At 35.1% G+C, this 15,671-nt stretch overlaps 1 protein-coding gene across 1 annotated transcript in view; it reads left to right on the top strand.

The window, feature by feature from the left end:
• Positions 1 to 15,457, top strand: part of YIPF4 (Yip1 domain family member 4) — a 30,527-nt gene extending 15,070 nt beyond the window's left edge. Inside the window, exons 2-6 of the mRNA XM_058682996.1 lie at positions 167 to 320; positions 2,680 to 2,851; positions 6,072 to 6,149; positions 10,120 to 10,233; positions 13,959 to 15,457. Of these exons, the coding sequence (XP_058538979.1) occupies positions 167 to 320; positions 2,680 to 2,851; positions 6,072 to 6,149; positions 10,120 to 10,233; positions 13,959 to 14,096 (656 nt within the window). The 3' untranslated portion in view covers positions 14,097 to 15,457. The remainder of the gene's footprint in view (positions 1 to 166; positions 321 to 2,679; positions 2,852 to 6,071; positions 6,150 to 10,119; positions 10,234 to 13,958) is intronic.
• The last annotated feature ends 214 nt before the right edge of the window (positions 15,458 to 15,671 follow it).

A 15,671-nucleotide genomic window follows, 5' to 3' on the forward strand; every position in this document is an offset into this window, starting at 1 on the left:
TTAAAAAAATGGTAAGTATTTTACTTGAATATGATGCTCATATTGGTTAAGATTCACACATTTTTACCTTGATTTATAATTTTGTCCACTTGAATATGATGCTCATGTTGGTTAAGATTCACACATTTTTACCTTGATTTATAATTTTGTCCTCTCTTCTCCTAAGATCTTAGTGGTTCGATAGCATCCCCAGATGTCAAATTAAACCTTGGTGGAGATTTTATTAAAGAATCTACAGCTACTACATTTCTGAGACAAAGAGGATATGGCTGGCTTTTGGAAGTGGAAGATGATGATCCTGAAGATAACAAGCCACTCTTGTATGTAGAAATAGTAATATGTATTTTTTGACTTTTAGAACTAGTCTGTGGGATTATTGTATTCTTTCATGTTATTTAAAGACAAATATGGAAAATCTTAACCTTTTTGATGTAAGGTTCTAGCTGTTTTTCAATTTTACTAATAATTGGAAATATTGAAATAATGGGAGGATATTTTTAACCTAATGAATGGCTAAAATTGAATGAATTATAGTTCTGTCTCTCTCTCACACACACACAAACACACACATGTATACTCCAAATGTTAGGGCTTACTTGGGCCTATAACTATCTCAAGTAAACATGCAGTTTAAGTAAAAAATCAGGGTGCTTGCTGTGGAAATTCAGTTTAAGGCAAATTAAAACTTCCAAAAAGGTTATCACTCTAAAATCTTTCCCATATAGAAATTCTAGAGCTACCACTAGAAGGACTACAGAGAGTCTTTCACTTTCTTCATGGTACTTGAAATGTTTTAAGTGATTATCATTTGCAAAAAAAGTGAAGAATTTAACAACTAGAGAAGGAACCTGTAGCTCTGTAAAATTGAGGCATTATCAAGTTAATCTCTGTAATTACTGGTAGATTAAGTGCTGAAACATTCTGTTTCTTAATATACCACATTGCATCAAATTTAAGACAGTAGATTTTAAGATGCAATTATTTTATGTTTATCAATAAGAAGGAAAAATTATGTAAGACAGTATAAAGCTAAGATATCCAAGGGCTGTCTTCTTAGTGTAAGAATAGATGAGAAAAAACCCACCACACATAAAGAGGCAGCAAGGATGTTTGCTTATCTCAAGTTGGCAATGGGTGGGGTGTTGGAAGAAAAATTTTCCCTGAGAATGGAAACCCCACACCATATCATATAGGATTGCAGTCTGAATTATCAATATAGTCAAGAAGGGCTCAAGCAGAAGATTTTTAAGTTGTCCCAAAGTAGTAGTTCCTCCAGTAGACTGGCAAATGGAAAGGAGGATCTTTTTTTTTTAATTTTTTTTTTCAACGTTTTTTATTTATTTTTGGGACAGAGAGAGACAGAGCATGAACGGGGGAGGGGCAGAGAGAGAGGGAGACACAGAATCGGAAACAGGCTCCAGGCTCCGAGCCATCAGCCCAGAGCCTGACGCGGGGCTCGAACTCACGGACCGCGAGATCGTGACCTGGCTGAAGTCGGACGCTTAACCGACTGCGCCACCCAGGCGCCCCTGGAAAGGAGGATCTTGGAAGCTCTTCGCTTCCCTCCAGGCTAAGGGAAGGCACCAGCAATTGTGATAAGCATCCCAGTTTTAGAGATGTTGAAATGTTGAAAATGTACTATCTTGGGATGCAAGCTGGTGCAGCCACTCTGGAAAACAGTATGGAGGTTCCTCAAAAAACTAAAAATAGAACTACCCTGTGACCCAGCAATTGCACTACTGAGCATTTATCCAAGGGATACAGTTGTGTTGTCTTGAAGGGACACATGAATCTCCATGTTTATAGCAGCACCATCAACAATAGCCAAAGTATGGAAAGAGCCCAAATGTCCATCGATGGATGAATGGATAAAGAAGATGTGGTATATATATTTACAATGGAGTATTACTCAGCCATCAAAAAGAATGAAATCTTGCAATTTGCAACTACATGGATGGAACTGGAGGGTGTTATGCTAAGTGAAATTAGTCAGTCAGAGAAAGACAAAAATCATATGACTTCACTCATATGAGGACTTTAAGAGACAAAACAGGGGCGCCTGGGTGGCTCAGTCGGTTAAGCGGCCGACATCGGCTCAGGTCATGATCTCGCAGTCCGTGAGTTTCAGCCCTGCGTCGGGCTCTGTGCTGACAGCTCAGAGCCTGGAGCCTGTTTCAGATTCTGTGTCTCCCTCTCTCTGACCCTCCCCTGTTCATGCTCTGTCTCTCCCTGTCTCCAAAATAAATAAAATGTTAAAAAAAAAAATTAAAAAAAAAAAAGAGACAAAACAGATGAACATAAGGGAAGGGAAACAAAAATAATATAAAAATAGGGAGGGGGACAAAACAGAAGAGACTCATAAATATGGAGAACAAACTGAGGGTTCCTGGAGGGGTGGTGGGGGGGGGGATGGGCTAAATGGGTAAGGGGCAGTAAGGAATCTACTCCTGAAATCATTGTTGCACTATATGCTAACTAATTTGGATGTAAAATTTTAAAAATAAAAAATAAAATAAAATAAAAGAAAATGTAATATCTGTGGAATCTGTGAAATACAGTACTTCAGATGCAATGCTTTGTTGACCTATGGAGACAACACGTCATATTTAAACTTAAATTATGTTGCAGCTGAATATTTAGAAGTGTGTGTCTTTTAAGAACTTTTATTTTATATTATAGGGAGGAATTGGATATTGATCTAAAGGATATTTACTACAAGATCCGGTGTGTTCTGATGCCAATGCCATCACTTGGTTTTAATAGACAAGTGGTGAGAGACAATCCTGACTTTTGGGGCCCTCTGGCTGTTGTTCTTTTCTTTTCCATGATATCATTATATGGACAGTTTAGGGTAAGTATATCTTACTTTATACAAAATGAAATATTTTAAGAGGTTTGAAAGTAAAAATGGCCAAATATTAAGGGTAATGCTACGTTATGTTTGAGAAATGCTTTACTTATACCCATTATTCCTGTATTGTTCATCTCTAGAACTCTTCTTAATTAAATAAGCAGGGAGTACCTTAGATTAATGCTTTCCATACTTTTACATCATCATTCACATAGAAAGTATTAGTATTTGGCAACTGGGGTTAATAGATGGGACTACTCTCAGCTGAGCAGAAGTGAATAGTGACTAGAAGTGACCAAAGAGCTGCCCTTGCCTTTTATGATTTTCCCCGCGGGATGAAGGGTTTAAAGCACAATACTCAATGTGTTCTTACCTTTTATTCATTTTTTTTTAATAAATATTTTAGGGGTACCTTTCTGGCTTTGTTGGTGGAACATGTGACTCTTGATCTTGGGATCATAAGTTTGAGCCCCACATTGCCTAGAGTTTACTTGAAAAATTAATAAATAATGATAAGGATTCCAACAGTATTTGTTTTTATATAATACTTTGTTCTACTCTTGGGGGCTTTATCTTTATTATCAAAATACAACATACACACATCACTCCTTAATTCCTAGTTTAAGGCGTTAGAGGAATAAAAAATAACTTCATCACAAAATGATTCGGAAATGAATTCACTTCTCATTGCTTCTATAACAAATTTCCACAAGTTTTGTGGTTTAAAACAGTGAAAATTTATGCTTTTATAGTTCTGGAAGTCAGAAATCCAAAATAAGTTCTAAGGAGCTAAGATTAAAATGTCAGCAGGGCTGGTCCTGTCTAGACTCCAGGGCACATTCTTTTTATTGCTTCTTCCCACTCCAGAGGCTGTCAGTGTTCCTTGATTTCTGACAGCATTACTACAATCTCTGTTATCATGGTCACATTAACTTCTTCTCTACAGTAGTCAAAACTCCCTCTGCTTCCTTTTATTAAGGACAGTTGTGATTACATTTAGTTCTCATCTGGATAATCCAGAATAATCTCCGAATAGCAAGATCCTTACTAATATTTACCTTAGATCAGTAGTTTATATCATGTATTCTGTTGGAAGTGTAAGGTGAATTGAAGAAGTTGAGTGGGGACGCTGGTCTACTACCTACCACTAATCATTCATCTAGAGCATCTCTAATTTTATCTATTTTGTATAATCTTTGATTTGAACAAAGGGTTGTTTTTTTTTTTTAAACGTTTATTTTATTTTTGAGACAGAGAGAGACAGAGCATGAATGGGGGAGGGTCAGAGAGAGAGGGAGACACAGAATCGGAAGCAGGCTCCAAGCTCTGAGCTGTCAGCACAGAGCCCGACGTGGGGCTCGAACTCACGGACCGCGAGATCATGACCTGAGCCGAAGTTGGCCGCTTAACCAACTGAGCCACCCAGGCGCCCCTGAACAAAGGGTTTTAAAGCTTAAAACAGATTACTACGTCCATATAATGTTGGTCAATTTGGTTTTGCTTGATGTTTTCTCATGACTAGATTGGGGTCATAAATTTTTAGCAAGAATACTACTTTGTGCCCACCTCAGTATACTATCAAGGAGTATGTGATATGAGTATCTTTTTTTTTTCAAGTTTATTTATGTATTTGGAGAGAGAGAGCATGTGAACAGGGGAGGAGCAGAGAGAGAGAGGGGAAGAGAGAATCTCAAGCAGACTTCATGCTTTCAGTGCAGAGCCTGATGTGGGGTTCAATCCCATGAACCATGAGGTCATGACTTGAGCTGAGATCAAAAGTCAGATGCTGAAACAACTGAGCCACTCAGGCACCCTTGATATATCTTATTACTGGTGCTGTTAACATTGGTCGCTTGGTTAGGTGATGAGGTGGTGTGTGCCTAAATCCTCCACTGTAAAGTTGCTGTTTTCCCTTTTTTAAAAAAATAATTTTTTTAATGTTTTATTCATTTTTGAGAGAGAGAGCCCAGAGCTTGAGCGGGGGAGGGGCAGAGACAGAGGGAGACATAGAATCCGAAGCATGCTCCAGGCTCCAAGCTGTCAGCACAGAGCCCAACATGGGGCCTGAACTCATGAACTGTGAGATTATAATCTCAGCTGAAGTCAGATGCTCAATTGACTGAGCCACCCAGGTGTCCCTACTTTTTTTAATTAATAAGTATCTTGTAGACATACTTGATGACTATGCAGACATCGTGTTTCTCATCAAACGTTAGCCCACTAATTTTAGTATCTACAGATGGATCTTGCATGCAGCAATTACTACTATTGTTTACTGAATGGTAGTTTTCTGTTTTCCTCATTCCTTCCACATGTGTTAATTGGTATTCTGTATGGAGCGGCTATCCCTTCTTTACCATTGCTTAATCATTGATTGATTGATTTATGTCAGTATGGAACCATGAATATTTATTTTATTTTCTGGATTATCATCCAGTGCTGTTGTCACTTACTTTATTGCTGAGGTTATCCCTGCTTTAGCCAATGAGAGCTTCTTTAGGTTAGCTTCTGTGTCCTTTCGACATATTCCCATCCTTTTTTTTGAACATTTCCTTTCCTTCTAATTCTACAGAGTGTTCTGGGCTCATCTTTTATCTTCCGTGCTCCATCCCTAGAATCAATTGCTTATCAAAGGAATCCTCGTTCTTTTATCAGGGAATGATATTTAGAAATCAGGATCTGGGCAATAATTGTGCTTATTTTGCTTTTGGGGCTTCATTATCTCTAGAACCTCGAAGCAGATGAAACTTAGAAGTGGAGGCATGTATCATTATTATATTGTCTCAGGAGTTAAAATTGTCTGAAAGTCTTCCACATTCCATCACTTAGATACATATGTAATTAATGTAAATTTTAAAGACCTCCCAAGAAGATCTATAACTTCTTTCGGTGGTGAATCTTCCTTGCAAGATGCTGTAAACCAGAGGTTTACAAAGTAAACACTTTGTTCTTTTTCTGCATTAATATTTTATAATAGATCTTGAAATACTGAGATTTCCTTAGGCAATTGAACATTGCTAAATTTTCAGTTTGGATGTAAAATTGTATTAACACATTGCATTCTTACTAGGATTTGGAAAGATAACTGGGAATTCAAACTCTATAAACTGAAATTGGAAACACCAAGCTGTCTTATATTAGAAGAGAATTGACTTCCTGGGAAATTAATCAATTTTTTGGTACAAAGTTATTAATTGCATGAATTTTTTTTTCCCTTAAGGTGGTCTCATGGATTATAACTATTTGGATATTTGGTTCCCTAACAATTTTCTTACTGGCCAGAGTTCTTGGTGGAGAAGTAAGTGGTTAATTTTGAAAATAGCCTTTGTTTCTTATCATAAACTTTATTTTTGGTATGTAGATATCATCAGTAGCTATATATTCATCATAACTATTTCTTGTCGTGGAATTGCTTTTAAGTTATGCTACTTCCTTTAAGATGATCAGCATGTTAGTATTGTGCATACTCAATAAATGTTACAAGAAAGGAAGATGAAAGAAAAGATCCCATACCACTCATAAGTAGTTTACAGCTTTTCAGGGAAGTATATAATTTATTCTCTAGTACAGCAGTTCTCAAACTTTTTGGTCTCAGGTCCCAAAGAGATGTCTTTATGTGGGTTATATTTATCAATACTTACCATGTTAGAAATTAAAATAAAAATTTTAAATACATATTTTTGTTCATTTAAAAGTAAAGCCAAATACATTTTAACATAAATAATATGTTTTGTAGAAAAAAAATCTTTTTCAAAACAAAAAAGTGATGAGTGGCATTATTTTACATTTGTGTAAGTAGCTTTAATATCTGGCTTAGTGGAGGCTGGATTCTCCTATCTGCTTTCTGCATTCAGTCTGTTCTGATAACATTGTTTTGGTTAAAGCATATGAAAAAAATAAGGCCTTAAACAGATATTTAGTTGGAAACGGAAGACTTTTATTTTATGTATTTATTTTTAATAAATGTTTATTTTTGAGAGAGAGGGAAAGATGGTGAGTGGGGGAGATGCAGAGAAAGAGGGAGACATGGAATCCCAAGCAGGATCCACCCTGTCAGTGCAGAGCCTGATGTGGGGCTCGAACTCACAAACCTTGCGATCGTGACCTGAGTCAAGATCCAGAGTCAGATGCTGGCGCCCAGAAAAGGAAGAGTATTTTAGTAGCTTTTTCAGATGATTGTGTCTATTCTTCTCTGATCTACACCTACGTTCAACAAGTAGTAGTTTCTTAAAGGTTTGTTGCAATAAGGAATCTCAAACCCTTTTAATGAACTTTTCATATTCTGTCTCATTAAAAGTCACTTTGGGTGAATCTTTTTACCCATGCATGATCATTTGGAAAATACTGGTTCACTGAGTTTTGCTGATCTTCTAAATGTTGACACATCTTACTGTACACTAACAGAAAATCACATTCTTTAATATCACCTCCTATCTCATCAGAAATGTGTGCTAGAAAACTGTCAACCTTACAGTGGTAGACACAACTTTTCCAAAATTCTAATTTTTGCTCAAGGATAGAATTTTATCGGGGCACCTGCGTGGCTCAGTCAGTTAGGCATCTGACTCGGTTTTGGCTCAAGTCATGATCTCATAGTTCATGGGATCAAGCCCCGCATCAGGCTCTGCACTAACAGTGCAGAGCCTGCTTAGAATTCTCTTTCTCCCTCTCTTTGCCCCTCTCCTCACGCTCTCTCTCTCTCAAAATAAATAAATAAACATTAACAGGGAAGGAAGGGAAGAAGGAAAGAAAAGAAGGGAAGGGAAGAAAAGAATAGAAAAGAAAAGAAATGAAATTGTTTTGACCTTCCATTCTTTTGGAAGAGTTGCTGGGACCCTCAGGAGCCCATTAGCCACACCTTTAGAATTGCTACCCCATTAAATAAGACTTTGTGAATTACTTTAAACGTAGGAATTCTAACAGTTTATTCTTTTTTTTTTTTTTCCTAGTAGTTTATTCTGTGGAGAGAGTAAAGCAGAGGGGATGCCAGGCAGAGAAGTGATTCAGTGGACTAAATGAGAATGATTGCTAAATGTAGAGATCTTGACCTCTTTTGTCACATTTGGTAGAAAGATCTGCCGTGTTACTTAGCTCTTGTTTATCTGCTTTCCAGCTTCCAAAATTATGTTGCTGTTGTCCCATCTTCTGTTCTTCTGTTTAAGCCTCTTTTTTGAAGAAAATTCTATTATCAATGAAATAAAACATTGTATTTTGTGATATAGAATATATAGTTATCTATACACCATGCAGGCCACAAAGAATGATATGAAAATACCATCATTCATAAAGTGTCACAACTGACAATTACTATAAAGATGAGGAAATAACTTTCATCAAACTTTATTTTCTCCAAAACTATACAGTTATCTTATACAAAAGAATACTTTGATTCTTGTAAATGGATTTTTTGTCATTACACTTATTCTCTTTATTTCATGTGTCTGATCTAAACTTACAGAGTTTAGGATCAGACTTTTGTTGCTGGTTCTTTTGATAGTGTTATTTTTTTTTCTGTTTTATTCATGATTTCATATATACACTGGGGCTTACATTACTGACAATAGTGTAAGGTATGTGAGTAATGAGAATGAACTTGATCTGCATTATCTGTATTCTGAGAAGGCTCAGGGGTTTCATCCAGAGCTCACTGAGCCTTTAGTTATCACTTCTTGTGAATGCTGAGGTGTGCCTTCATATTTATACATTTTTAATGTGTCACTTAGGGATCAGTTCTCCTTTCCATAGTGAGCAACCTATATGGCCTCTATGTATTTTTCTGCTACTTAGTTTCTCCCAGGCGTGTGCAGTGTTCTCAAAATGCATGATTATTTTGTGGTTTAGTTTCCATTTTTTATGCCTCTTTTAAAAAAAAGTTTTTCCCCTTTTAGTATAGTTTCACGAGGGAATGATACTAGATATATGTGCTCAATCCATTATCTTAACCTAAAACCCTTAAATAAATGTAGAATAACATTTATCTGTGAAACTTTTTTACTCTGCATATGGAAATATAAAATAATTCTAATGGAGATTTAAAATTATATTTGTTTACATATTATTTGTTATGTTTTAACACAATGCCATGTAATATTTATATGAAAAAAGATATCACTAAATGCTTTGGTAATTTGGAACTGTTGATGTAGGAGTTAAGAGACCTGGATCTTAATTTGAACTCTTTTCTCCTACCAACTTTGCTTTCCTGAACAAAGCACTTTGTCTCTCTAAAAATCAGTTTCTTCATAATGGAGGCAGTAATACCTACTTAAAGGATTGTTGCTGCATTTGATCTGTCTTGATCTATCACAGAGCTTGACACACAGTAGCCACTAAAAAATATTTTTTCCTTCAGTCTCTTCTTCCTGCCCTCCCTTCCCTTTTAGTCTGCGCTTACCACATGTAGCTTTCTAGACCTTGAATTTTTTGCTTGAATTAAGATGGTTGTGATCCCTTTAAGTAATCCTTCTGGGGTGCCTGGGTGAGTTAAACCTCCAACTCTTGATTTTGGCTTAGGTCATGATCTCATGGTTTGTGAGTCCCAGCCCCACATTGGGCTGCTGTACAGACAGCAGAACCTGCTTGGGATTCTCTGTCTCCCTCTCTCTATGCCTTTCCCTGCTTGTGCTGTCTCTCTCTCTTAAAATAAATGAATAAAAAAATTTTAAATAAAAGTAATCCTTCTACAACTTTAAGGAAAGTAGTGACAAAGTATACTGTAGTTGTAGTGAAGGTAATTGGATATATAAGTCTCAAAAGAGAGAAGGCTGGAAATGTAGATTTGGGTATCAGAAAATTGATGATAATTGAAACAGTAGTAGATTGATAAGACTGTAGGAACATAGCAGGTTATATGATAATTTGAAATATAAGGCATATGATACTTCATGATTTTTTTTTTAAGATTTATTTTTTTAGAGAGAGAGCACGAGCTGGGAGGAAAGGGTTGGGGGCAGGGAGAGAGAGAGAGAAGAGAGAAAAGAGAAGAGAGAGAGAGAGAGAGAGAGAGAGAGAGATTCCTAAGCAGCCTCCACATTCAGCGCAGAGCCCAGTGTAGGGCGTGATCCCATGACTCTGGGATTATGACCTGAGAGGAAATCAAGAGTCAGGTGCTCAACCAACTGAACCACCCAGATGCCCTGATACTTGTTGATTTCTTCTTAAGTCTCACATTTATGAAAGTACAACAATAAATATGTGATGTTTAATAGTAATTAAAATAATTTACCTTGATTTCTATGATATTTATTTAAAATTTTGAAAATTCACAGGTTGCATATGGCCAAGTTCTTGGAGTTATAGGATATTCACTACTTCCTCTCATTGTTATAGCCCCTATACTTCTGGTGGTTGGATCATTTGAAGTGGTATCTACACTTATAAAAGTAAGTAGTGTATATCATAAAAATTAACTATTTTCCAATAACAAAAGTATACTAGTTCTCTGCCTCAGAATATTGTAGTCTGTACCTATCAAACATTTGTAAGTGTTTGGAACAGTGATCTTAGTCATTGATTTTACCAATTGTGTTTCTTTTATTTTCTCATTTTAATCACCAGAAATTATAATGTATGTCTAGGGAGGAGTAAAGAACAAAGAGCAAATCAGGATACAGGATATTACACTCAGATAAATTTTTTATTTAAAAAAAAAAAACATTTTTTTAACGTTTATTTATTTTTGAGACAGAGAGAGACAGAGCATGAACAGGGGAGGGGCAGAGAGAGAGGGAGACACAGAATCTGAAACAGGCTCCAGGCTCTGAGCTGTCAGCACAGAGCCTGACACGGGGCTCGAACTCACGGACCGTGAGATCATGACCTGAGCCGAAGTCGGACGCTTAACCGACCAAGCCACCCAGGCACCCCTCAGATAAATTTTTTAATGTTGAATTTTTCTTCTCTGTGTTTGTTTGTTTGTTTGTTTATTTTTGGTCTTTTCCATAACCTTTATTTATTTTTATTTATTTTTAATTTATTTATTGTTTAATTTACATCCAAGTTAGTTAGCATATGGTGCAGCAATGATTTCAGTAGATTCCTTAATGCCCCTTACCAATTTAGACCATCCTCTCTCCCGCAATCCCTCCAGCAACCCTCTGTTCTCTGTATTTGAGTCTTTTATGTTTTGTGTCCCTCCCTGTTTTTATATTATTTTTGCTTCCCTTCCCTTATGCTCATCTGTTTTGTATCTTAAATTCCTCATATGAGTGAGGTCATACGATATTTGTGTTTCTCTAATTTTACTTCGCATAATACCCTCTAGTTCCATCCCCATAGCTGCAAATGGCTCTTCTCTGTGTTTATAATACAACTTCATAGGAGTTAGATTTTGTGGGTGACTTATATTTAAGATTTTACCAGACATTTATTTAATAACTGGTACTCCTATTTGAATAATAACTCCCTTATCAAATATGAAAGACATGGTTGTAATAAATTGGCTTTTCTCTGTTGCAGAGATCAGCACTTCTTTATGCTGTGTTAAATTTACATTAACATAAATGCATATTAAACATTTACTGATAATATTAAGTATTAAGTAGTAAGATAACCTAAATTTTGAACAACTTTGGGAAATAAATGCTTAGCACATGTTTTTATATTACACAATGAATGTAATTTTTTTCTTTATGAGAAAATATAGAACTTTTTTCTTTTTTTTAATGTTTATTTTTGAGAGAATGTGAGCAGGGGTGGAGGTGGGGCAGAGAGCCGCTTGAAGTGGGCTCCAGTCTCCGTGCTGTCAGCACAGAGCCTGTTGCGGGGCTTGAATTCAATGAACTGTGAGATCGTGACCTGAGCCGAAGTCAGACGCTTAACTGACTGAGCCACCCAGGTGCCCCAAAAATACAGAACTTCTTAAGACTACCACTTTCAGAACTGCCATTATGTAGCCTTCACATTAAAGTATTTGTTTTTAAGTACAGCCAATTAATTTTTATGACATTTGGTTTTATTTAAAGTCCCTTACTAATTCTAATATATGGGAGAAAAGATTCCTTTTAGAATTGGTTAACTACAGGGTAATAATGAGATATAAGTATTAGGTATTGAGAAGAGTAGAGATTTTGGAACCAATTAGTTCTAAATTCGAATTCTGGTTCTTCCACTTATTTGCTCCCCTCTTGGGGCTATACCTTTTCTTATCCTCCTCTGCAAATTGGGAATCTTGACAACTGTTTTTTAGGGTTCATTATCAAAATGGTAAAGTATTTATGCTTGGCACAGAGAAGACACTCAATTAGTAGTTGTTATTACAAATATTATAAAAGAATATTTTGAGAACATCTTTGTATATTAGAACTACTTGATCACTTTAGAGACCAAGTACCAGATCATTCTTCTCTCTGCCTTCTAATCCTGAAATCTTTTTTTTTTAATTGGCATTATCAGCACTTAATTTAAAAGTCTTACAGTACAGAAGCTAGCCCCATTGCTGACATGTAATTATCTAGCTTTAGTGAACGTACCACTTTACTGAATCATTCAGGATCTTTCTTGCTTGTGTGTTGTTTTAACTTGGGTTAAAGCCTGTTTGAATACTTCTAAGACTACTCCCAAAATTGCTAAAACTGTGTGTCTTCTGGTCACTTTTAGTAATCAAGTTCAATTGAAAGTTGGTGTTTAGCATTCTGTATGCAATTTATGAATGTATTATTATGAACCGGAAAGTCTTTTGTCATTAAAATTTTAGGATACAATTGTTTTAAACTTCAGATTTTTCTTTCCCTAGTTTTTTTTCCTAATTGTTTAATCTTCTGTTTGTAGTGAGCCATTGTATGTTTGTTTCCAAGTCCAAGATTTATGGAGAAATATGTTGCAAAACTCTTATCATTTAAATCTCATTAGAATACAGTTCAATCTACAAGCATTATTTTTTTAATATTAAATCTCTGTAATTCTTACCAATCTTTAACTATTTACTTATAACAAAAAAAATGTATGACATACAAATGCAATTTGATCATAATCTTATTTCATATATTTCCCTATACTTTTCTGAAAGTCTAAAATATTTTGTAGCTTTTTGTTTTAGTTTAAAAAGAACAGTAGAAAACCGGACCATCTCAAATACATTTTCAGGCTGTCGGTATTTATTTTTGACCTCTCTACCAGTGGTTCTCAAGGACGATTTTGCCTCCCGAGGACATTTGGCAATGTCTGGAGACATATGGGGTGTCACAAACGATGTTGGGAGTGGAATCTTACTAGTATGTCATGGGTCGAGGGCAGGGATTCTGCTAAAAATCCTGTCATGCACAGGACAGCTTCCCATAACAATTATCCAGCTCCAAAATGTCAGTAGTACAAGGTTGAGATATCCTGCCCTGTGCCAAGTCCTTTTCTATCATAGTTTCTCTGATTTCTACCCTTGAAGTTCTTCCTTTAATTTTATTCTATAAAATGCCGTTAGCAACTACATCAGTAAGTGTTCTATAAGTTTCCAGTGGAAATAACTTAAAATTTGGTACACGTATAATCTGAAAAGCACAGTACTTTGTATTTAATTAAACTCTTGACCAAACTGTTATTTTTTCCTCCTTTTTATTTAACCCCATACTTTTACCTATTTCTGGGAAAATGCTGTTCTATTTCATAAACATTGTGTAAAATTTTCGCTTAGTCTGTTTTCCTACTTCTTAGAAGAAAAAACAGGAAAAAAATTTACTTTGTAATGAAATTAATTTACTTTCAGCACATTTGTTTCAGTTGGCCAAATTTCTTTCAGTTGGCCAAAAGTTGCCTTATCTTAAATCACCAGGGACTCTGTTAAAAAGACTAATTAACAAAACCCTTTCCTGACGAGATTTTGATTTAGCAAGCTAGAGTGAATCCCCGGATTCTCTTTTTAATAGGCACTGCGAGTCATTCCTAGGATTAGACAAGTGTGATAACAAAAGACTTCATTTCCATACGTCAAGGAACAAAGCAAGGATAAACATTCTTAATAATAATCTTAAACATTAAGTTTTATTGTTTACCACAATTGGTTGTCAGGGTTGTTTTAAGAAACTATTGTGAATGTTATTTTACTGTCTGATACCCAGAATGTTAATTGACTTGCTAATATGCTGCCTTTTGTCTTTTTTGTTTGTTTTTTTTAAAGCTGTTTGGTGTGTTTTGGGCTGCCTACAGTGCTGCTTCATTGTTAGTGGGTGAAGAATTCAAGACCAAAAAGCCTCTCCTGATTTATCCAATCTTTTTACTATACATTTATTTTTTGTCCTTATATACTGGGGTGTGATCTAAGTCATATATGAGTAGAAAAAGACGTTACATTTGTGTGTATAGGCTGGGAACTCTTGCTGAGGGGATTGAAGAAATCCTGTTGCTGGTAAAATTTTACATGTTCCACATGTAAAGGCAGGTTGAAAGTCTTTTTAAAACAACATTTTTTTGTATTTAATTATTTGCAGTTATCTGGATTTTTTTTTTTGGTCAGAATTCCGAATTCTGTTTGATTCTTCATATTCCAGTGAATAAAATTTAAAAGCATTGTGTTTTTAAGATTGTGTCAATATTCACCTAAAAACTTGTGCCAAAAGCACCTGGAATGGTAATTATATTTCATTCAAAGGGTAAATATGGCAGCATCCTAATAATCTAAAAGCGCAGTTTTTTCTTTAAAGGGTTTTCTCCTACATTGCAGATCCTGTATATATATATTTATATTTATACGTATATATTTATGAAATTATTCTTTTTATTCACAAAATATATTTCTGAATAGCCTAAAAATTGAGATATTTTCAATCTGATGCTTAACCTTTCTTTAATTTGGCCATTAATCTTTTATTTATAAATTCAGATTTGTTTTTTAAATTGTGTATAATTTTAAAAATCTCATACATGCTTCAGTATGTCCTTGTTAAGAGTCCTAATAACAACTAAAACTAATTTTTTAACAGTTGCTGCTGTAGATTTGGTTTTCTTGGTATGCTTTGAAAAACTATTTTTGAATGCCTAAATATCTGATTTCAGTTTATGTTTATCTTTCTGACCAAAGGAGCAGGAGGTATAATGGATATGGCATTATTAAAATTGTCAATATGTAGAGAAATAGTAATATTTATAGCATCAGAAATATTTTTAAGTGGTACTCCTAAGTCATAAAAGTTGCTGGAAAGAGACCTTTAAAATCTTGTGGTCTTGAATAATGTTATATGAAGTAGAAAAAAATAAAATGCTTCCCAGCTGTGTGTTTTGTTTTATAACACCTTGTCCTGTATTACTAAACAAGTATCAGGTACTCTAACAAATGTACAGTATTTGCTAAGGGAAATATTAAGAAATTTTAACTAGTGAAATTTTTGTTGCAAATTATTTCATATACCCTGGTGTATACTTTAGTTAATATAACTTTGTAAAGTAGATTAAATATTTTATTTATGTCCATAAAACAGCAAATGCCTGGTAACTATCAGCAAATTATATTATCCTTTCTGGTCTCAGCTGGAAGAGTTAACTGCTGTCCTCAATATGATACCATTCCTTTAACAACTTTATGCATCAGGAGATATCTAGCAACTCTGAAGCAAGTCTTCAAAGTACCAAACCCATCTCTCCTCCTTTCACTAAAAAAGGGGGAAAAAAAAAAAGGAAAAATTTATTTTAAGCTACAGGAAAAGGGTGGAGCTATCTTTGAGCCAGAATAATGTGAAAATTACATATGCTAATTTTTAAAAACAAGCTTAGGACAATAGATTGAAGCACCAGAGGGACAGAATTTCTGGAACCTAAAATAATATGAAGTTGTGAGGAAGGATCAATAGCTACAGAAGTAGCAACTGTAAAATAAACATTTGTCACACATAAGAAA

Source organism: Neofelis nebulosa, chromosome 9, assembly GCF_028018385.1.
Source record: "Neofelis nebulosa isolate mNeoNeb1 chromosome 9, mNeoNeb1.pri, whole genome shotgun sequence".
Taxonomy (NCBI): domain Eukaryota; kingdom Metazoa; phylum Chordata; class Mammalia; order Carnivora; family Felidae; genus Neofelis; species Neofelis nebulosa.